At 45.1% G+C, this 22,316-nt stretch overlaps 1 protein-coding gene across 1 annotated transcript in view; it reads left to right on the top strand.

Annotated features, from left to right (window-relative positions):
* Window positions 1–3,816: 3,816 nt before the first annotated feature.
* The window catches only part of LOC140486480 (interferon-induced GTP-binding protein Mx1-like), a 58,615-nt gene continuing 40,115 nt past the window's right edge, over window positions 3,817–22,316 (top strand). Inside the window, exons 1-3 of the mRNA XM_072585700.1 lie at window positions 3,817–3,879; window positions 9,784–9,893; window positions 13,439–13,631. Of these exons, the coding sequence (XP_072441801.1) occupies window positions 9,828–9,893; window positions 13,439–13,631 (259 nt within the window). The 5' untranslated portion in view covers window positions 3,817–3,879; window positions 9,784–9,827. The remainder of the gene's footprint in view (window positions 3,880–9,783; window positions 9,894–13,438; window positions 13,632–22,316) is intronic.

Here is a 22,316-nt window from a genome sequence, read left to right as displayed (position 1 = left end):
TATGACCTTCTTTACCATCCTGACTCCTTGTGTGGCCACTTTCAAAGAGCTACAGACTTGAACCCCAAGATTCTTCTCTACATCAATGCTGTTCAAGGTCCTGTCATTATAGTTTTCCTTAATATTTGATCTCCCAAAGTGTACCATCTTACACTTACATGGATTAAACACAATCTACCATTGCTCTGTCCATATCTACAACTGTTTGATATCCCACTGTGTCCTTTGACAACTTTCTACACTATCCATAACTGCACCAATCTTGATATCATCTGCAAATTTACTAATCTACTGAGCTACATTTTCACTTAAGTCATTTCTATGCATTTGAAATACACACATATCCATGTAACCTGCATATCTCTGGACACTACAGACAATTTAGCATGGCCAATCCACCTAACCTGCACATTTTGGACAGTAGGAGGAAATCAGAGCAGCTGGAGAAAACTTATACAATCACAAGAACATGCAACTTCCATCCACAGTTGCCCAAGGGTGGAGTCGAACCTGGGTCCCTGGTGATTGTGAGCCAGTATGCTAACCACTGAGTCACCATGCCATCATTCATGCTTGATTCAATGGCTATTTTGCTTCAATTCCCTCCTTATTTTGTTTTCGTGTCCTGGAGGTTTTTCCTCATGTTGCAGAGTCGCCTGAGAAACACTGGAAGTTGGCAACCCTGGGGAGTGGGCAAACTCAAGTACTGAGTATTTGAATCCATTATTCAAAAACAGATTCTTAATTGTTGGGGGTCTCTCTCTAAATGATGGAAATATAAAATGTAAAAATCACATGAAAAGGAACTCCGCCACACAGTAAGGAAAATAATTTCCTCTTTGGTTCCAATGCAGAATTAAGGGGGAGCACTTTAAAGACTCGTGGGGGTGGGGAGGGTTACACTACACACAGACTCTGTAAATCTTGGCTAAAATACCAATCTGCCGTTTGGATCAGATGTGGTAAAAAATGATTTGGAGGAACCGATGTTGGACTGGGGTGGATAAAGTTAAAAATCACACAACATCAGGTTATAGTCCAACAGGTTTATTTGGAAGCACTAGCTTTTGGAGCACCGCTCCTTCATCAGGTGATTGTGGAGCAGAATCATAAGACACAGAATTTATACCAAAAGATTATAGTGTCATGCAGCTGAAATGTTACACTGTTTGTTATAATCTATGTTCGTTTAATATATCATTTCAGCTGCATGTCATTAATTTTTTGCTAATCTTAAACTAATGCTTCCAAACAAACCTGTTGGATTATAACCTAGTGTTGTGTGATTTTTAACGTGGTAAAAATAGCTATTAAATGGCCAAGCATTTGACCAAAAAATACGGCACTGAGTTAGACCTTGTCAGTTTGTGTAACCCCTTGTTAATATGACACAGTCATAGTTGCCAAAACAAGACTCTATTTGCTGGCATCACAGCAAGAGGGAGCGAATTCCGTTTTCCCAGCGGTTGCTCAGATACTTTTCAGGCTGTGATGGTCCACCCGTAAACCCTGAGATTCTCAAAAAAAAACAAAAGAGGCGAAGTGTTCCAGAGGAATTGTCAGAAACCACAACAGAAACTCATTCACTTTATCTTTAAGTGCATCAACTGCAAAACACATAGCTCTGTTGTTGTCCTTCTCTGTCTCTCGGTTTCATTTTCCAACACCCGCAGTCACACCACTCCTCGATGCAGTTTCGTTTCTGCCAGAGTTTTGATTTCCTGCACAGTCATTAAATTCAACAATCTGTGGTACAGCTCAGAGAGCGCTCCCTATGACGAACATGAAACTCAAACTAAAGCACTGCAATGAATCGGGGAGGTAAATCCAAAATTCAATCTTTTAAAAACTCTCAGCAGAGAGAAAAAAATGATTAAGATACTAATGGAATTAGAATATACATACATATCGCAAAGGACTGTATTTCTCTTATTGATTTCTGGGATATGGGTATCATTGAGGTCAGCATTTATTGTCCATCCCTAATTGCCCCGGGGAGAGGTTGTTGATGAGCTGCCTTCTTTGATCATTGCAGTGCATTTGCTCAGAATTAAGGCAGTTCCAGTGAAGGAACAGCCATGTCATTCCAGGTCAGGATGGTGTGTGGTTGGGAGGGGAACTTGCAAGTGATGGTTTTCCCATGTCTCTGCTGTACTTGCCCTCCTTGTTACAGGTTTAGAAGCTGCTGCAGAAGAATCTATATATATATGGGGCAGTTAATGCTGTGGGAACATTACTCAACTAGTAACCCATAACCCTTAACTAATGCTCTCGGAGACATGAGTTCAAATTCCACACAGATTAATGAAAAAACAATCAAAAAGCTAATCCCACTAGTGGCAGTCAATTCTATGAATCAGATTGTTGATATCCATCTGGTTCACTAATGTTGTGCAGGGATTGGGGTGGGGGGAGGGGTGTGATTCTGCTATACTCTTCTGGTCTGGTCCAGACATGACTCTTGATCCAAGATAACATGCACAGTCACTATGTACAAGGTTCGCTGCCTCTTCTGTCAGCACCTTCCAAATGTATCAGATCCATCACCTGGAAGGAGCAGTGGGAATGTTGCAGATTTCTCTCCAAATCACACGCCATCCTGGTACGTTGCTGTTGGGGGTACAGAAGCCTGCAATGCCCTTGCGGTCCCATGTGGATTGCAACAGTCCACAGTGGTCAGCACTGCTGCCTCACAGCGCCAGGGACCTGGGTTCGATTCCTGTCTGTGTGGAGCTTGCGCATTCTCCCCATGTCTGTGTAGGTTTCCTCCCATAGTCCAAAGATATGCAGGTCAGGTGACTTGGCCATGCTGAATTGCCCATAATGTCAGGTGCATTGGTCAGGGGTAAATATAGGGTAGGGGAATGGGTCTGGGTGTGTTACTCTTTGGAGAGTCGGTGTGGACTTGTTGGGCCAAAGGGCCTGTTTCCACAGTGCAGGGAATCTAGTCTAATAAAAAAATGGCTTGTCACTACTGCCTGAATGTCAACGAGGGACATGCAACAAAAGCAGGCAAGCTCACCCTTGGAAGAGTGAAGGAATAAGGTTGGCACTTTTTGTGAAAGCATTAAAATAGAGACTTTAGGGGAAAAATAATTTGGAGTAATGATGGATTACTTATAAACCAAAGCCCTGTTTGAACATAAAAGATTCCACACTCCACAATGCTGATGAAAGGCAGAGATGTTTTCCTAGGGTCCTGACCATTTATTCACTAACAAACATGCTTATGGTTCTGATCACAATAGGGGAGCTTGCATGAATAAATTAGCTGTTTCCTACACAGTGCTGCCTCACAGTGCCAGAGACCCGGGTTCAATTCCTGCCTTAGGCGACTGACTGTGTGGAGTTTGCACGTTCTCCCCGTGTCTGCGTGGGTTTCCTCCGGGTGCTCCGGTTTCCTCCCACAGTCCAAAGATGTGCAGGTCAGGTGAATTGGCCATGCTAAATTGCCCATAGTGTTAGGTAAGGGGTAGATGTAGATGTAGATGTAGGGGTATGGGTGGGTTACGCTTCGGCGGGGCGGTGTGGACTTGTTGGGCCGAAGGGCCTGTTTCCACACTGTAAGTAATCTAATCTAATCTAATCTAATACACATCAACAAACTTTTCATTGATTATAAAAGATGCCCTGTGGCTTTAAAAGGTGCTACCTAAATGCCAGTACTTGTTTTTCTTCCGTACATCTTAAAATGCATGCAGAAATAAATGTTGTTCTTTAAAAAAACAGCTGTATTGTGTATTTCAAAGAATAGAAACTTATGCAAAGTAGATTGGCAGGACGCCAGTGGGTGGAGACATGTCAGGCAGAATTTAACTTGTGTGTCAGTTTTGTTTCCTCCAACACAGACTGATCAGATTCTCTGTCGACTGTGCACAGGTTTGTGACTTTTCATTCAACTACATTTTGCCATCTAATTGCAAATAGATGTGAGAGGGAAACGGTTGCCAGATTGTGAGGGTGAAGGGGTATGTGTGAAGGTGGGGGCAGAAGAGGATGTGTGGCTGAGGGGAAAGGTGGGTGAATAAGTTTGGGGGGATATGTGAGGGTAGGGGTAGAGGGAGAAAGTGTACAGAACAAGGAATGTGAGTGAATGTGCATTGAGTGCAGCAGGAAAATCGACATTTCGGGCAAAAGTCCTTCATCAGGAATGAGGCAGGGAGCCTCCGGGGTGGAAAGATAAATGGGGGTGGGGGGTGGTGGGTGGAGGGGGGGGGCGGGGTGGGAAGAGGGGTGTGGGGGGGGGAGGGGTGACTGGGGAGAAGGTAGCAAAGAGTACAATAGGTGGATGATGGGAATGAAGGTATTGTAGAGCTTCAGGGTAGAGGAGATGACCAGGAGGTTGCAGTGAGAGAGAGACTCACTGAGATCTTTGTAGAGAGAGGAGGAAAATTTCTTCAAGACAGGCATCCTTGCAAGAGGATCGCAGTAAGGTTCCACTGTCTATCAAAATGGAAATTGGGTTTTCTGCCATTTCAACTTGATTTTTGTCATTCACACTTTTTAACAATTTCTGGCATCAATATCCTTTTTGCTGTTGGAAGAGTAGCTTCCTATGTGGCATGATATTTATCTTTGTACTGGACAATTTTCCATGCTTTCAGTTGGTGGGTATCTCCATTCAAGGATTGCCTCAGCCACATCTGTGCAGCAAGGATTTTACGATTCCTTTGGAGATTTTCACTGACGCCTCAAGCTTTTTCATTTTACTGGGAATAGTGTGGAGATGATGTGTACTATTGAATTTCTCAATCGTTTATGAGGCCACTACATTTTTCACGCATGAATTGAGGGTGACTGTTGCTCATCACAATAGTTGGAGTGCTGTAATGCCCAAAATGTGCTTTTAGGCATTTGGTAATCTCAGCAGTAGACATTAAACTTTACTGGTCCACCACCCAGTGGTCAGAATAGTGAGCTACAGTGACAAGATAATCCACTGATGCAAGTGAGAGTAGATCTACTCCCAGTTTCATCCGTGGGATGCCTGGGAGGTCAGGTTAATTTGATACTCATTACTGTCACTACATTGCTCCTTGCATGTATTTGACATGCATTGGATGCAGAGACTGGTGGGGAGTAGGTGAGGACAAGGGGGACTCTGTCTTTATTGCATTTGGGGGGGGGGGTCTTTAGAGCGGTGGAACGCAGAATGGAGGTGGTGCAGCAGAGGGCTGTCTAGGTGACAGAGGCAGGAAAAGTACGTTGTTCAAAACAGGTGGACGTCTGGGATGCTCGCAAGTGGAATGTCTTCTCATCTGAGCAGATGCGGCAGAGGCTAAGGAATTGGGAGAGTGAAATGCAGTTCTTGCAGGATACTGGATGGGAGGAGGTGTAGTCCAGGTAGTTATAGGAGTCTGTAGGTTTGTAGTAAATGTCTGTGTGGAGACTGTCGCTGGAGATGGAAATGGACAGGGCAAGAAAGGGGAGAGAGGTTTCCGAGATGGACCAAGTGAATTTGAGGATGGAGTGGAAGTTGTGGGCGAAGTCGATGTAGTTCAGCTCCAGTTCAGCCTGGGTGTAGGGTATTGCACTGATGCGGGGAGAAAGAAGGGCTCATGCCCGAAATGTCGATTCTCCTGCTCCTTGGATGCTGCCTGACCTGCTGTGCTTTTCCAGCAACATATTTTCAGCGCTGCACTGATGCAGTTATCGATGTAACAGCGGAGGACTTGGGGCACAGTGCCTGTGTAGGTACTGAAGAAGGACTGTTTGATATAGTTGAGAAACAGGCAGGCATAGCCGGGGCCCTTGATTTGGAGGAAATGGGAGGAGTTAAATGAAAAGTTATTAAGTGTGAGGACCAGTTCGGTGAGACAGAGAAGGGTACTGGTGAAGGGGGACTGGAAGGGTCTGCAGATTAGGGGGAGTTGGGGGCACGGTAGTGAAGTGGGGATAGGTAAAGACAGGTAGAGGGGACGACCTGGTTTGTCAATGGGAAGAATAAATCCAGTTGGTGGCAGGGAGCAGGGGAATAGGCTGGGAAGGGAGTCAGGGGATGGGGAGGTTCATGCCACTCTCGCTACCAAACCCCCAGGTACCTTCCCCTGCAAACAGAAAAGATGCAAAACCTGCTGGTACCCCACACCCCCCTTACTTCTATCCAGGGCCCCAAACAGTCCTTCCAGATGAGACAGAGGTTCACCTGCCTCTCCTCCAACCTAGCTTATTGCATCTGATGCTCCCAGTATGGTCTTTTCTACTTCGGGGTGACCTAACATAAGCTTCACCGAACATTACAGCCGGGCCTGCAGGGGTCGACATGGCCTTCCAGTCACTGTCCATTTCAATTCCCCCAACTACTCCCTTTTCGATGTGACTATCCTCAGCTCCTCCATTGCCACATCAAACCACAGCACCTTTTGGAGGAACAACATCTCATCTTCCGCCTGGGCACCCTACAGCCCGGAGAACATTGAGTTCTCCAATTTCAAATAACCTCCCTCTCCATCCCCCAACTCCCTTCCCAGCCCCTTTCCCTCCCTTCCACTGCTCTCTGCTACCAAACAGATTCATTCCTCTCATTGATCTACCAGGTCATATCCTCCACCTGTCTTCACTTATCCCCACTTCACCAACCTGTCCCCGCCACCCGCTTCATCTGCAGCTTCCCCTACACCCACCCCCAATCCTGAAGAAGGGTTACACCCAAAATGTTGATTTCTCCACCTCCTGATGCTGCCTGGCTTGCTGTGTTCTTCCAGTGTCCTGTCTGTCTACTGCAGATTTTTGCTTTAGCATTTTTGGCAAAAATACCTTCAATGGTGAGCGTGGGATCACTTCAGAGCTTTACTTAGACTTAAACTCTCATCTACTAGAGATTATATTCTTTTTAAAGACTTCTCAATGTTGTGAACGCATCATTGTACTTCAGCAGGGTTTTTCTGGGCTCAGTTGTCTAATGCGTGGCAATGCATTGCAAATTGCATTAAGGATATTGAGGGTTACTAATCTAAGCTTCAGTCCTGCTCTGGCTGAGACCAGTGGCTACTGCTTTCCAACTATGTTCTGGAACCTCAGATCCTCATTCATGTTATTGCTTTGGGTTTGGAGTGTAATCTATCCTCTCGACAAAACTGTGATGCCATCATCCAGACTTTATCCTATTTGAAAGATTAAATTTCTGGATCACGTGCTAAGTGATACCACACAACTCTGTGAAAATTGTGATGTTGCATGATGCGCCATTTGAGCCATATCCAACACTTTGTGTTGACTCTTCTCAAAGTCATCACTCCAACATTCATAAATCATGTATTACTGCGCACTAGACTGAACCAATCTGTTTAATGATGCAGAATGATTAATCAGTATTTTTAGCTGATATCTCTCCAGTATCCACTAGTACTTGTTTCATGTGTTTCCTTCTAGCCATGCACTTATGTGCAAAATGATTCAGCTTCTTGCATTGAGAATAAAGCTTCCCTCAGGCTGGACATGCTTTTCTGTCCTTTCCAGGGTATCCTCTGCAGTATTTGTTTCCTATCTGTTGCCTGTGATTCTTCTGCCCTTTGGACTTGGCATATCTATCTGCATAAGGCAATACCTGGTTTGTCCTGTTATGGGTATTTTAACAAGGTCATGTTGTCCTTGGTTTTCTTTTTCAGAACAGTTGTAAAGGCAGAGATTCTGATATGTCTGGAAATATTGGGGCGGCACGGTGGCACAGTGGTTAGCACTGCTGCCTCACAGCGCCAGAGACCTGGGTTCAATTCCCGCCTCAGGTGACTGTCTGTGTGGAGTTTGCACATTCTCCCTGTGTCTGCGTGGGTTTCCTCCGGGTGCTCCGGTTTCCTCCCACAGTCCAAAAATGTGCAGGTCAGGTGAATTGCCCATGCTAAATTGCCCATAGTGTTAGGTAAGGGGTAAATGTAGGTGTATGGGTGGGTTGCGCTTCGGCGGGTCGGTGTGGACTTGTTGGGCCAAAGGGCCTGTTTCCACACTGTAAGTAATCTAATCTATTGACTTGAGAAAGCTTTTCAAGTGTTTTTTAAAACAATTGTACAATGAAAGGGGCGTGGCCAGTTCGCCCAGTTCAGTGTTCGGTTTAGTTTCATTTAGTAAGCTGTTTTGTTTGCACTTGTTGGTCTAGTTTTAGCTGGGAACCCAAAGAAGCTGCTGGGGATCCAAAGAAGCAGTTCCACGCTGATCCTCTCTCTCTCTCTCTCTCTCTCTGACGTCTCTCCTGTAAGAACCTGTGTCTAATTTTATGTTTTTTTTGGCAAAGGGGTGTTTATGTGGATATTGCAAATATTTGGAATGGCATCACTAAGTTGTAATAGAGTTGATTGGGTTTTCAGATAGGTTAAGTTATTCTAAATTCGGTTCTCTTTTGTTCGAGTTTCCTTCAGTAGTCTGTAAAGAAATTCTGTTTTGTTTGAAACTGCATGGTTGGCCAAGCTGCATCACTCCTGGAATATCCACTAACAACTGCTTAAAACAACTAGAAAATATGGGTCTGGGCTGCTTTAGATCACTTACAGTGTGGAAACAGGCCCTTCGGCCCAACAAGTCCACACCAACCGGCAACCCACCCAGACCCATTCCCCTACATTTATCCCTTCACCTAACACTACAGGCAACTTAGCATGGCCAATTCACTTAACCTGCACATTTTTGGATTGTGGGAGGAAACCAGAGCACCCAGAGGAAACCCACGCAGACACAGGTGGAATGTGCAAACTCCACACAGTCAGTCGCCTGAGGTGGGAATTGAACCCGGGTCCCTGGCGCTGTGAGGCAGCAGTGCTACCCTTTTGAGGGAATCTGGCCTGCTCCATAACAGTATGCTCTAGATGCGGATTTATAACTTTACAACTTCCGACGTCATATTTTTCCGAGAATAGATTGCTTCTGTGTCAGTAGATGTGCTCTCATTACAGGATCTCTTATGCCTCATACTTTCTTGTCTTTAATTAGATGATCTTTTTGTGTAAATTTACAAAATTCTGTGTGCTGAAATAATGGGGTAAATATTTCACCTTGGGTCCTGACACTGAACACATACTATTCATAAGTTATCGTCACTTAGGGTTCAAAGCATATGTTCAATGTTTACAAACTATTTGCAATTTGCTGTTTCTTTACAGGGAAATTCAGGGTGGTATGCACTTTGAAACAGTCCCTTTCCAACAGTGTTAAAAAAGTTGTGATATGTAACCTGATCTGGCTCATTAAACACATCTGTTGCTTGTGATTTTTGAGAAGATTTGTAGCTCAGATTGATGTTAAGTATGTAAGTTAGCTCACTGAGCTGGAAGGTTTGTTTTCAGACATTTCATCACCATGACTAGGCAACATCATCAGTAAGAGTTAGTGAAGCGCTGGTGGTATGTCCTGCTGCTCTGTTTGTAGGCCTTGGTTTCTTATGGTGGGTGATGTCATTTCCAGTTCATTTTTTGAAAGGAAGGTAGATCTGTTGCTATTTTGTTATTTTGCCTTTACCAATTAGGAGTTGCTACTTTAGGTCAGAGTTGAGGAGACTCCTTTTATCTGAGGGTTGTTCTACATTGGAACTCTCTGCCTCAGAACGTGGTGGGAGAAGGATCATTCAATATTTTTAACGTGGACATAGGACGGGAATCAAAGGTTAGCGGAAATTACAGGGAATGCAGCATTTTGAACACAAGCAGATCATCCATGATCTTACAGAATGACGATGCACACAACAAGTTCCAAATGGAATACTTCTGTTCCTCATTTTTTTGCTTGTATCTTTGAATATTGTCCAAGTAACAAGTACATTTTAATTGGTTCTATATTAAGCAAATGAAATTATTTTAGTCCACCAGCAGATCAGAAAAAAACAGCAGACAACGACTTTGAACATGCAGAAGGAGGATTCAGCTACTTCACTCCCTTTATCTGGTAACGAATTGCAATCAATCAACAAGGTATGTCAACCTAAAGCAACACAACCACAGGTACTGCATGGAGCACATGGGATCAAGACAAAAAGGAAAGGAAAATACAACCTGTATAAGTGGTTGGTAATAAAAGAGTCAGACGGTGGCTCAGTGGTTAGCACTGCTGCCTCACAGCACCAAGGGACTGAGGTTTGATTCATGTCCCAGGCAATTGTCTGTGTGGAGTTTGCATGTTCTCCCTGTGTGTCCGTGGGTTTCCTCCGGGTGCTCTGGTTTCCTTCCACAATCCAAAGCTGTGCTGGCTGGATGAATTGGCCATGCTAAATTACCTGTAGTGTTAGGTGCATTAGTCAGGGGTAAATATAAAGGTCTGAGTGAGTTACTCTTCAGCGGATTGGTGTTGGCTTGTTGGGCCAAAGGGCCTGTTTCCATACTGTAGGGAAACTGACCTTTTGGTCCACCCAGTCAACACCAACCGTGTTCCCAAACTAAACTAGTCCCACCTGCTGCCCTTGGCCCATATCTCTCCAAACCTTTCCTACTTATCAACTTATTTTTTAAATGCTTTAACTGTATCTGTATCTACCACTTTCTCTGGTCAGAGACAAAATAAACTGCAGATGCTGGAATTCAAAGTTGTACCTTCTACCTGTCTTCACCTATCCCCACTTCACCACCCACCCCCTGCCTTCCCCTTTATCTGCAGCTCCCCCCGCACCCACCCCCAGTCCTGAAAGGGGGTTACACCTGAAATGTTGACTTCTCCACCTCCTGATGCTGCCTGACCTGTTGTGTTCTTCCAGCCTTCTACCATTTCCTCTGGCAGTTCATTCTGCACATGAACCACTCTCTGGCTAAAAAACAAAGTTGTGCCTCATGTCTTTTTTTTAAATCTTTCTCCTCTTATCTTCAAAAATGTGTCCCCTAATTTTGTAACCCCTCATCCTGCCCCAGGCAAAATACCATTGCCATTCACCTTATCTCTGCCTCTCATGATGCTATAAACTTCAGTAAGGTTATCCCTCAACCTCCTGCACTCCAGTGAAAAACAGTTCCAGCCTTTCCAGTCTATCTCACACTTTCCGTTCCTGGAAACATGCTGGGAAATGTTTTCTGAACCCTCTCCAGCTTAATACTATCCTCCCTATAATAGGGCAACCAATACTGCAGAAGAGGTTTCACCAATGTCCTGTACGACATCAATGTGACTCCTGCCCCTCCCCCGCCCCCCCACCAACTTCTATACAGGACCAGAAGTAAGACTTTGTTTTGTCAGCTTCTCCCTGGGGAAATGGATCTGAAAAAGCTGAATTAGACAAATGAATCATTCCGGCCAGTTAATGCAATTCTGCCATTTCTAGTGGGTTGAACAAGCGGTCAATTCATGCACCAGACATTTAACTTCCTGGAATGATTTAATCCCAATTGTCCTACAACACGAGCCAAAGCAATACCCAGAGCTGTCCTCTAGTATTTATTGGAATAGACAGAGACATGCTTAAGAAAACCAACATTCTTCCCCACCAACACCTGGAATGTGTCTGAGCAAAAATGATAATGGGCTTAAGACCAAGCCAGTATCATCAATTAAAATTAACAGTGTAATCACATTTGCATTTCTGTTTTATTTGTTCTTTCCTTCAAAGCACATATTACTGGCAAGGCTAACATTTTTTAACAAACCCTAACTTTACTGGAGAAGTGGCTTGTGGATTTTTAAAACTTTGATGGTTTACATGAGTGTCAGGTCAACCTGAACATGTTTATTCTGTACTCACTGTCATCCAAAACTGCAATCATACCTATTCCATTTATGGGTAAAAGTGAGGACTACAGGTGCCTGGAGATCAGAGTCGAGAGTGTGGTGCTGGAAAAGCACAGCCGGTCAGTCAGCATCCGAGGAGCAGGAGAATCAATGTTTCAGGCATAAGCCCTTCATCAGAAACCAACCTGATGAAGGGCTTATGCCCAAAATGTTGATTCTCCTGCTCCTCGGATGCTGCCTGACCTGCTGTGCTTTTCCAGCACAACACTCTCGACCCTATTCCCTTTACGTCAGCAAAAACATATATTGTTGTCAATTTAGCTGTGGTTATCCTGAGTGCACAGGTCTGGAGTATCTTATCCATTGCTGCTTCATGTCAGATAGTCTTTTTTGATTGCAGGAGGAGATGGTGGCAGTGAGGTAATATCATTAGGCAAGTAATCTAGAGACATGGGCTAATTGGGAATGTTGTGTCAGGATTTGGGTCTGAAAGAGTTAATGAAGAAGAGCTCCAACAGCAGAATGCCGAAGGAATTTAGGTGTTTTTTTGGATCTCAAAGAAGACCGATCATCCTGCCTCTTCTCATATTCTTTCCAACAAACCTGTCTTACCAATGTAACTTGTACCTGATTGCGATCATGCAATCTGGGTTTAAGACAAAAATCTCTTCTAACTTGGCTAGTAGTTCTCCTCTATAACACTGGGCTAAGCAGGCCAGAGGCTATAAGGAAAATAGTGGCACCAGTCTTATGGTGACCATCTGTATTAGGGCAGCACTGTGCAGTATGGTCATCAGCAATCAGATAGCTCAGAGCACATGGGTTCAACCGTTCCCCCACTGCTCACAACAGCCCTCCCCACCACCATGGGAGCTTGTGGAACTTCAATTCACTGAAGTAATGAAAACCTGGAATCAAAAGCTGACTTCGTTTTCAGTGATCATAAAACATTTATTGTTTGATGTAAAAACTCAGCTGATTCACTAAAGTCCTGAAGAGACAGCACTCTGCTGACATACCTGGTCTGGCCTACCTGTGAACCGCAGCAAAGTGGTTGACTCAGCACCAGGACAAAGGAGGATGGGCAATAATTTACCTTCCGCCACCCTCCTCTCTGACCGATCTCAGTGAGTCTCTCTCTCACTGCCACCCCCAGGTCAACTCCTCTGCCCTGAAGCTCTTCAACCATGTACTGAAACAAACTCGCTACCACAGCCACATTTGATCTTCCTTTCCACCTATCCGCCCCATCCTCCTCTGACCTATCACCTCCATCCCCACCCCCATTCACCCATTGTACTCCTTACTACCTTCCCCCACCCTCCTCTCTGACCTATCACCTTCATCCCCACCCCCATTCACCTAGTGTACTCTATGCTATTTTCTCCTCACCCACATCACCCTCTAATTTATCGCTCCACTCTGCAGACACTCTGCCTCTATTCCTGATAAAGGGCTTTTGCCTGAAACATTGATTTTCCTGCTCCTCAGATGCTGCCTGACCTGCTGTGCCTTTCCAGCACCACTCTAATCTAGACTCTGGTTTCCAGCATCTGCTGTCATTGTTTTTACCTAATTTCTGGCTTGTCCAGCTATGTCCATGCCCCATGAGCTGCAGCTTCAGAAAGGAGCAGAGGGACTCAGAGATGGAAACGTTTAGGAGAGGAATTCCAGAATTGATGTAAAGCGATCAATTAGGAAATAGAAGGCTTGGTTACAATATTAAGTACTAACTCAGTCACGATATTAAGTACTAACTCAGAAATATTTATATGATCATTTTCGTTTCTTGAACCTTTCTTTTCAGAAAATGGATACGATGTTCTATAAGAGCTATGAGGCGAAGATACGTCCTTGCATTGATCTTATCGACTCGCTGAGAAGATTGGGTGTGGATAAGGATCTGGCTCTTCCAGCCATCGCTGTGATTGGAGACCAGAGCTCTGGGAAGAGCTCAGTACTGGAGGCACTGTCCGGGGTGTCACTACCCAGAGGGAGTGGTAAGATAACAGCAATGAACAACATCAACTTCCCTGTAGTGTACTCAGTTATTCTGGTAATGTTATCAAATATAATTTAACACTGAGTAATAAGCGAAGATGGGCAAAATGGTAGGCTTTAAGGGCTGCTTGAAATATGAAGGCAAAGAGACTTGGAGAAGGAATTCCAGAGCTTAGGGATTTGGCAGCTGAAGACATGATCAAAAACAATAAAAAATTAAAATCAGAGATGCTCACTAGCTTGGTTTTGGGGCAATGCAGATATCTTGGGGTGATATATGGTTGAAATGGATATGGAAGGTTGAGGCCATTGAGGGATTTGAAAATGAAAAGGTGCATTGTGAAATGGAAGGTAACATAGGTCAGTGAGCACTGGGCTAGGGAATGGTCTGGAGCAGAATTTTGGATGAATGGAAAAATTTGGAGTTGGCCAGAAGTACTTTGGATCAATCAAGCCTGGAGATTAAGAAAAGATAATCAATTAGAGTTTGAGCAGCAATGGAGCTGAGCCAGTGACAAAGTTGAATGATGTTACAGAAGTGAAAACAGGTGCTGTTGCTGATGACATGGGTGCTGCAAAATTGGGATTAAGCACACATTGCAATCAGCTGATTGCAGTAAATTGAAAACGCTGGCTAATTAATTATTCCTGGTGCTCATGGGAATTGAATGATAATGTGCTTTTTTAAAATCCCTGCAACTTGCACAAACTTAGAGATTCTTCCCCTTTCACTGTAAACACTGAGGGACACATAATCAGTCATCAGCATGTTCTTACTTCAGACTGAGAACATCAGCATTTTACATCGTTACAGCGGCGGCTGGGTAAAATGGCGATGATTTGGTTGGTGGAGTGTTACAATTTGTGCGATGTGAGATAACACAAATTTTATATTGCATTGTTGGATGCTCACCTTGGCATCAAATATGATAACATTGTGAACAGTCTAGTTCAGACCATTGGCCAGGAAAACAGGTGGAGCTCATGGCGACAGAATGGAGTTTGTGATGGGGACAAAAAGCTGTGGCTTCAATCTTTCCAAAAATAATTATTGGGAAGGAATTTCTGCTGATCCAGTGCTGGATACCAAACCAGCAGTCTGAGAAGAAGGCAGTTTTCCTGGTGAACATGACATAATCCTTCCTTTAGCTCCAGATTCATGTTTTCCTCTTTGACCTCTCTCTGCCTTTTCTGGAATCTTGCTGTGAACGAATTCTGTCCGAGCACTAGTTTCCCAGTGATTTTGTCATATGTGAACCACAAAGAGACGTTTCTGAGACATGGAATAAGTTGCCATAGCAATGCATTTCTTTCTCTGAACATAAGAAAAAGGAGCAGGAGCAGGCCATCTGGCCCCTCAAGTCTGTTCCGCCTTTCAATATAATCATGGCTGATCTTTTTATGGACTCATTCACTCACTCACTCACCATAACCTTTAATTCCTTTGCTGTTCCAAACTCCATCTATCTTTCCCTTAAAAACATTCAACGAGGTAGCCTCAACTGCTTCACTGAGCAGAGAATTCCAGTGATTTACAACTCTCTGGGGGAAGAAGTTCCTACTCAACTCAGTTCGGATTTTATACTCAGCCATTAGCTAGTGTACAAGAAATCCCTGTGACAGGGATGGAACACGCATTAGCTGTTTCTCCCCTTGAGCTTATTTCACCATTCAGTTAGATTTTGGCTGTATTCTATTTCAAATCCCCTGTCCATGTTGATTGCATTCCCTTAACAACAATCCCCAACAAAGTGTGATCTATCTCAGTTTTGAAATTCTCAATTCAAACTCTCAATAACTCTTTGTGGAAGGCGGTGTAGATTTTCACTAACCATTGTTTGAGTAAGTGCTTTCTGATAACTCTCCTCAACAATTAAGCTCTAATTTTAATGTTATACTCTTTGTTGTTCTCAGCTCCCTCTCATCAGAGGAAATAGTTGATAAGGTAAGTAGAGAGAAACTACTTAAATCATATTCAACTCCCCAATTAGATCGGCCTCAGTGTATTCCACAAAGACATAGGGTGATCTTTTGATCATCCCTTCAGGGACCCTCTTTTAACTTCCTAACTGATCAGCTGGGTTTTATTTTCTGTACAATGGCTTAGATCACCAGCATTCACACGGCTCAGTACCTTGCACTGTTGTGAATGCCGTAGACCACACGAGTACTATTATAATTAGGTGAGCCTGGGGTCATGGATTCAAATCCCACCAATTAATAAATCTGGAATTTTAAAAACTGTATACTAATGGTGACTGTGAAACTTCTCTGGCTTTTATAAATCCCCATCTGGTTCAGCGGTGCCCTTTAGGGAAGGAAATATGTTGTCCTTACTAGTTCTGACTTATAACTGCAGAGGTATAGTTGACAATAAGATGACATCAGAAACCCATGAGAAAGCAATTCAGGTGTGAACCACAACCAGATCCCCACCTCTTCCTCCGCTACATTGATGACTGCATTGGTGCCACCTCGTGCTCCTGCGAGAAGGTTGAGCAATTCATTAACTTCACCAACACATTCCACCCTGACCTTAAATTTACCTGGACCATCTCTGACACCTCCCTCCCATTCCTGGACCTCACCATCTCCATTAATGATGACCAACTTGACACCGACATTTTTTACAAACCCACCGACTCCCACAGCTACCTGGATTACACCTATTCCCACCCTACCTCCTGCAAAAATGTCATCCCGTCTTCCCAATTCCTCTGCCTCTACCATATCTGCTCCCAGGAGGACATTTCCACCACAGAACACACCAGATGGCCTCCTTCTTTAGAGACTGCAATTTCCCTGTCCACGTGGTTAAAGATGCCCTCCAACGCATCTCGTCCACATCCCGCACCTCCGCCCTCAGACCCCAGCCCTCCAACCGTAACAAGGACAGAATGCCCCTGGTGCTCACCTTCCACCCTACCAACCTTCGCATAAACCAAATCATCCACCAACATTTCCACCACCTCCAAATGGACCCCACCACCAGGGATATATTTCCCTTCCCAACTCTTTCTGCCTTCCGCAAAGACCGTTCCCCCCGTGACCACCTGGTCAGGTCCAAGCCCCCCGTACAACCCACCCTCCCATCCTGGCACCTTCCCCTGCCACCACAGGAATTGCAAAACCTGCACCCACACCTCCTCCCTCATGTCCATCCAAGGCCCTAAAGGAGTTTTCCACATCCATCAAAGTTTTACCTGCCAATATCCACCAATATCATTTATTTTATCCGTTGCTCCCGATGCGGTCTCCTCTACATAGGGGAGACTGGACGCCTCCTAGCAGAGCGCTTTAGGGAACATCTCTGGGACACCAGCACCAATCAACCACACCGCCCTGTTGCCCAACATTTCAACTCCCCCTCCCACTCTGCCGAGGACATGGAGGTCCTGGGCCTCCTTCACCGCCGCTCCCTCATCACCAGACGCCTGGAGGAAGAACGCCTCATCTTCTGCCTCGGAACACTCCAACCCCAGGGCATCAATGTGGACTTCAACAGTTTCCTCATTTCGCCTTCCCCCACCTCACCCCAGTTCCAAACTTCCAGCTCAGCACTGTCCCCATGACCTGTCCTACCTGCCTATCTTCTTGTCCACTTATCCACTCCACCCTCCCTCTGACCTATCACCTTCATCCCCTCCCCCACTCACCTATTGTACTCTATGCTACTTTCTCCCCACCCCCACCCCCCTCTAGCTTATCTCTCCACCCTTCAGGCTCTCTGCCTGTATTCCTAATGAAGGGCCTTTGCCCAAAACATCGATTTTACTGCTCCTTGGATGCTGCCTGAACTGCTGTGCTTTTCCAGCACCACCCTAATCTATACTCTGGTTTCCAGCATCTGCAGTCATTGTTTTTACCCAAATAAGAATACACTTGAACTCATCCTGACCAGCCTACGTGTTGCAGATGCATCTGTCCGTGAAACCAAGTCTCTGCCTTCATATTTAAGATATCCTCCATACATTTGTGTGGCACTACCATCGTGCTAATCGGGATAGATTTCAAACAGGCTTAGAACCACAAAATTGGACATCACTGAGGTGTTGTTGAACAGCAGAAGCAGTAGAATTACATTCAACAGCAATCTGTAATCTTATTGGCTGCCATATAGCCCACTCTACCATTAGCATGAATCAGGGTTGATCTTCAAGATTCAATGAAGAGTGTAGGAGAGATCAGGAACAGACATACGTAAAAATGAGGCACCAACCTGGTGAAGTTACAACACAGGTCTTCATGTGTGCTGAACAGTGGAAACAGCACACAATGGACGCAGTGGAGCAAACCTATAATCCAAGGATTAGATCAAAGCTCCGTCGTCCTGTCACATCCAGTCACGAGCGGTGGTGGACAATTAAGCATCCAACAAGGGGACATCGTTCCATAGTTATCCCCGTCCTAAACTGCTGGGGAGAAAGGCAGATCAATGCAAGATTTGATGCTGAAGCATTTACATCCACCTTTAGCCTCAGCTGCCAAGTGAATGATTCACTTTGGCCTCCTCCTGAGGTCCCCTGCCTCACAGCTGCAAGTCGTTCGACACTACAATTCACTCCATGTGAGATCAAGACCCAGCTAAGACCTGGGCGGCATGGTGGTTCTGTGGTTAGCACTGCTAACAGAGCCCCGGGTTCGATTCCAGCCTCGGGCAACTGGCTGTGTGGAATTTGCGCATTCTCCCTGTATCTGCGTGGGTTACCTCCAGGTGCTCCAGTTTCCTCCCACAATCCAAAAATGTGCAGGTTAGGTAAATTGGATAGGCTAAATTGCCCATAGTGTTAGGTGCATTTGTCAGGGGTAAATATGGGGAATGGGTCTGGGTGGGTTACTCTTTGTAGGGTCGGTGTGCACTTGTTGGGCTGAAGGGCCTGTTTCAATACTGTAAGGAATCTAATCCAAAGGCCATGAATACTGCGAAGGACTGAATTAGCTGCACCTTGGCCAAGCTGTCCCAGGGCATCTACAACACTGGCATTTACCTGACAATGTGGAAAATTGCCCAGATTTATCTAACCTGAAAAAGGAAGGGCTAACTGAACCCAGCCAATTCCTGCTGTATCAGTTTGTAAGCAATAATCAGCAAAGTAATGGAACAAGTCATCAATAGTGTTATCAAGCTGCATTTACACAGCAATAGGAGAAAGTGAGGACTGCAGATGCTGGAGATCAGAGCTTTAAAAATGTGTTGCTGGAAAAGCGCAGTAGCTCAGGCAGCATCAAAGGAGCAGGAGAATCTGGGCTTCTTCAGGGCTTATGCCCGAAACGTCGATTCTCCTGCTCCTTTGATGCTGCCTGACCTGCTGCACTTTTCCAGCAACACATCTTTACACAGCAATACCCTGTTCACTGAACACCAATTCTAGTCTCTCTATTTAAGAAAGGATATGCTTATCATAGCATGGTAGTATACCAGTATCCTTGGGGGGAGGTTTGCTAGTGCTCTTGGGGGGGGTTTAAACTAACTCTGCAGGGGCATGGGAACCCAGACTGTAGCTTTAGGGTGCAGGACCTGGAGTGTAGGGAGGTTAGGAATATGGCATCAATCTTAAAGGAGGGTGCCTGTAAACAGAAGAGTGGCTTGAAGTGTGTGTACTTTAATGCCAGAAGTATACGAAATAAGGTAGGTGAACTCGCAGCGTGGGTTGGTACCTGGGACTTCGATGTTGTGGCTATTACGGAGACATGGCTAGATCAGGGACAGGATTGGCTATTGCAGGTTCCAGGGTTTAAATGTTTTAGTAGGGTCAGAAGTGGGGGCAAAAGAGGGGGGGGTGTGGCTTTGCTTGTCAAAGATAGTATTACAGCGGTGGAAAGGAAGATGGACGAAGATTTGCCATCTGAGGTAGTTTGGGTTGAGGTTAGGAATAGGAGAGGTGAGGTCACCCTGTTAGGAGTCTTTTACAGGCCTCCTAATAGTCCTAGAATCGTTGAAGAAAGGATTGTGAAGATGATTCAGGAGAAGAGTGACAGTAATAGGGTGATTGTTATGGGAGACTTTAACTTTCCTGATATTGATTGGGAAAGCTATAGCTCAAGTTCGTTAGATGGGTCAGTGTTTGTGCAATGTGTGCAGGAGAGTTTCCTGACACAATATGTAGATAAGCCAACAAGAGGTGAGGCCATACTGGATTTGGTTCTGGGTAACGAACCAGGCCAGGTATTAGAACTAGAGGTAGGTGAGCACTTTGGGGACAGTGACCACAATTCGGTGATTTTTACTCTAGTGATGGAGAGGGATAAGTGTGTACTACAGGGCAAGAGTTATAGCTGGGGGCAGGGAAATTATGATGCGTTGAGGCATGACTTAGGATGTGTGGATTGGAAAAGTAGATTCCAAGGCAAGAGCGTAATTGATATGTGGAACTTGTTCAAGGAGCAACTATTGAGTGTCCTTGATAAGTACGTACCTATCAGGCAGGGAGGAAAGGGTCGTGTGAGGGAGCCGTGGTTTAATAAGGAGTTGGAATCCCTGGTTAAATGGAAGAGGGCGGCCTTTGTAAAGATGAGGCGTGAAGGTTCAATAGGGGCAATTGAGAGTTATAAGGTAGCCCGGAAGGACCTGAAGAGAGAGCTAAGAGCAGCAAGGAGGGGACATGAAAGGTCCTTAGTTGGTAGGATTAGGGAAAACCCTAAGGCTTTCTATAGGTATGTTAGGAATAAAAGAATGACTAGGGAAGGAATAGGTCCAATCAAGGATAGTAATGGGAAGTTGCGTGTGGAGGCTGAAGAGATTGGGGAGGCGCTGAATGAATACTTTTCGTCAGTATTCACTCAGGAACAGGACATTGTTGTCGATATAAATACTGAGGCACGAATAAGTAGAATGGATGGCTTTGAGATATGTAGAGAAGAGGTGTTGGAAATTCTGGCAAGGGTGAAAATAGATAAGTCCCCTGGGCCTGATGGCATTTATCCTAGGATTCTCTGGGAAGCAAGGGAGGAGATTGCAGAGCCATTGGCCTTGATTTTTGTGTCCTCTTTGTCGACAGGAGTAGTGCCAGAAGACTGGAGGATAGCAAATGTGGTTCCCTTGTTCAAGAAGGGGAGTAGGGATAATCCTAGTAACTATAGGCCAGTGAGTCTCACTTCTGTTGTGGGCAAAGTCTTAGAGAGAATTGTAAGGGATAGGATTTATGCACATCTGGATAAGAATGATGTGATCAAGGATAGTCAGCATGGTTTTGTGAAGGGCAGGTCGTGCCTCACAAACCTTATTGAATTCTTTGAGAAGGTGACTAAGGAGGTAGATGAGGGGAAAGCGGTAGATGTGGTATATATGGATTTTAGTAAGGCGTTTGATAAGGTCCCCCATGGTAGGCTACTGCAGAAAATACAGAGATATGGCATTGAGGGTGAGTTGGAGGTTTGGATTAGGAATTGGCTCTCTGGAAGAAGACAGAGGGTAGTAGTTGATGGCAAAGGTTCATCTTGGAGTGCCGTCACTAGCGGTGTTCCGCAAGGATCTGTTTTGGGACCATTGCTGTTTGTCATTTTTATAAATGACCTGGAGGAAGGGTTAGAAGGTTGGGTGAGCAAGTTTGCGGATGATACGAAAGTCAGAGGAGTTGTAGACAGTGAGGAAGGATATGGCAGGTTACAGCGGGATATAGAGAAGCTGCAGAGCTGGGCAGAAAGGTGGCAAATGGAGTTCAATGTAGCTAAGTGTGAAGTGATTCACTTTGGTAAGAGTAATAAAAAGATGGATTACTGGGCTAATGGTAGACTACTTGGTAGTGTGGAAGAGCAGAGGGATCTTGGTGTCCATGTACACAGATCTCTGAAAGTTGCCACCCAGGTAAATAGTGCAGTGAAGAAGGCATATGGCGTACTGGCTTTTATTGGTAGAGGAATTGAGTTCCGGAGTCCTGAGGTTATGCTGCAGTTGTATAAGACTCTGGTGCGGCCGCATCTGGAATATTGTGTGCAGTTTTGGTCGCCATACTATAGGAAGGATGTGGAGGCACTGGAACGGGTGCAGAGGAAGTTTACCAGGATGTTGCCTGGTATGGTAGGAAAATCCTATGAGGAAAGGCTGAGGCACTTGGGGTTGTTTTCATTGGAGAAAAGAAGGTTTAGGGGTGATTTGATAGAGGTGTACAAGATGATTAGGGGGTTAGATCGGGTTGACAGTGAGAACCTTTTTCCACGTATGGAGTCAGCTATTACAAGGGGGCATAGCTTTAAATTAAGGGGGGGTAGATATAGGACTGATGTTAGGGGTAGGTTCTTCACTCAGCGAGTCGTAAGTTCATGGAATGCCCTGCCAGTAGCAGTAGTGGACTCTCCCTCTTTATGGGTATTTAAGCGGGCATTGGATAGGTATATGGAGGATAGTGGGTTAGTGTAGGTTAGGTGGGCTTTGATCGGCGCAACATCGAGGGCTGAAGGGCCTGTACTGCGCTGTATTCTTCTATGTTCTATGTTCTATGGTGCAGAGGAGGTTCATGACACTGACCCGAGGATGATATGAAGAGAGATTGGTCCAACTGCGCCTGTATTCACTGGAGTTCAAAAGGCTGAGGGATTTTCGCAGCCTTTCCCCTCACCTGGGGCATGGTGGCCCTCAGGTTAAATCACCACCAGCGAGTCTCTCTATGAGAGTGGGACTATGGCACTTCACATTTACAGTCTCAGGATAGAGGGTAGGGCCTTTAGGACTAAAATGTGGAAAACAT

Source organism: Chiloscyllium punctatum, chromosome 15, assembly GCF_047496795.1.
Source record: "Chiloscyllium punctatum isolate Juve2018m chromosome 15, sChiPun1.3, whole genome shotgun sequence".
In the NCBI taxonomy this organism is placed as follows: Eukaryota; Metazoa; Chordata; class Chondrichthyes; order Orectolobiformes; family Hemiscylliidae; genus Chiloscyllium; species Chiloscyllium punctatum.
Note: the sequence above shows the minus strand (reverse complement) of the source record. Positions and strands in the feature narration are given on the sequence as shown.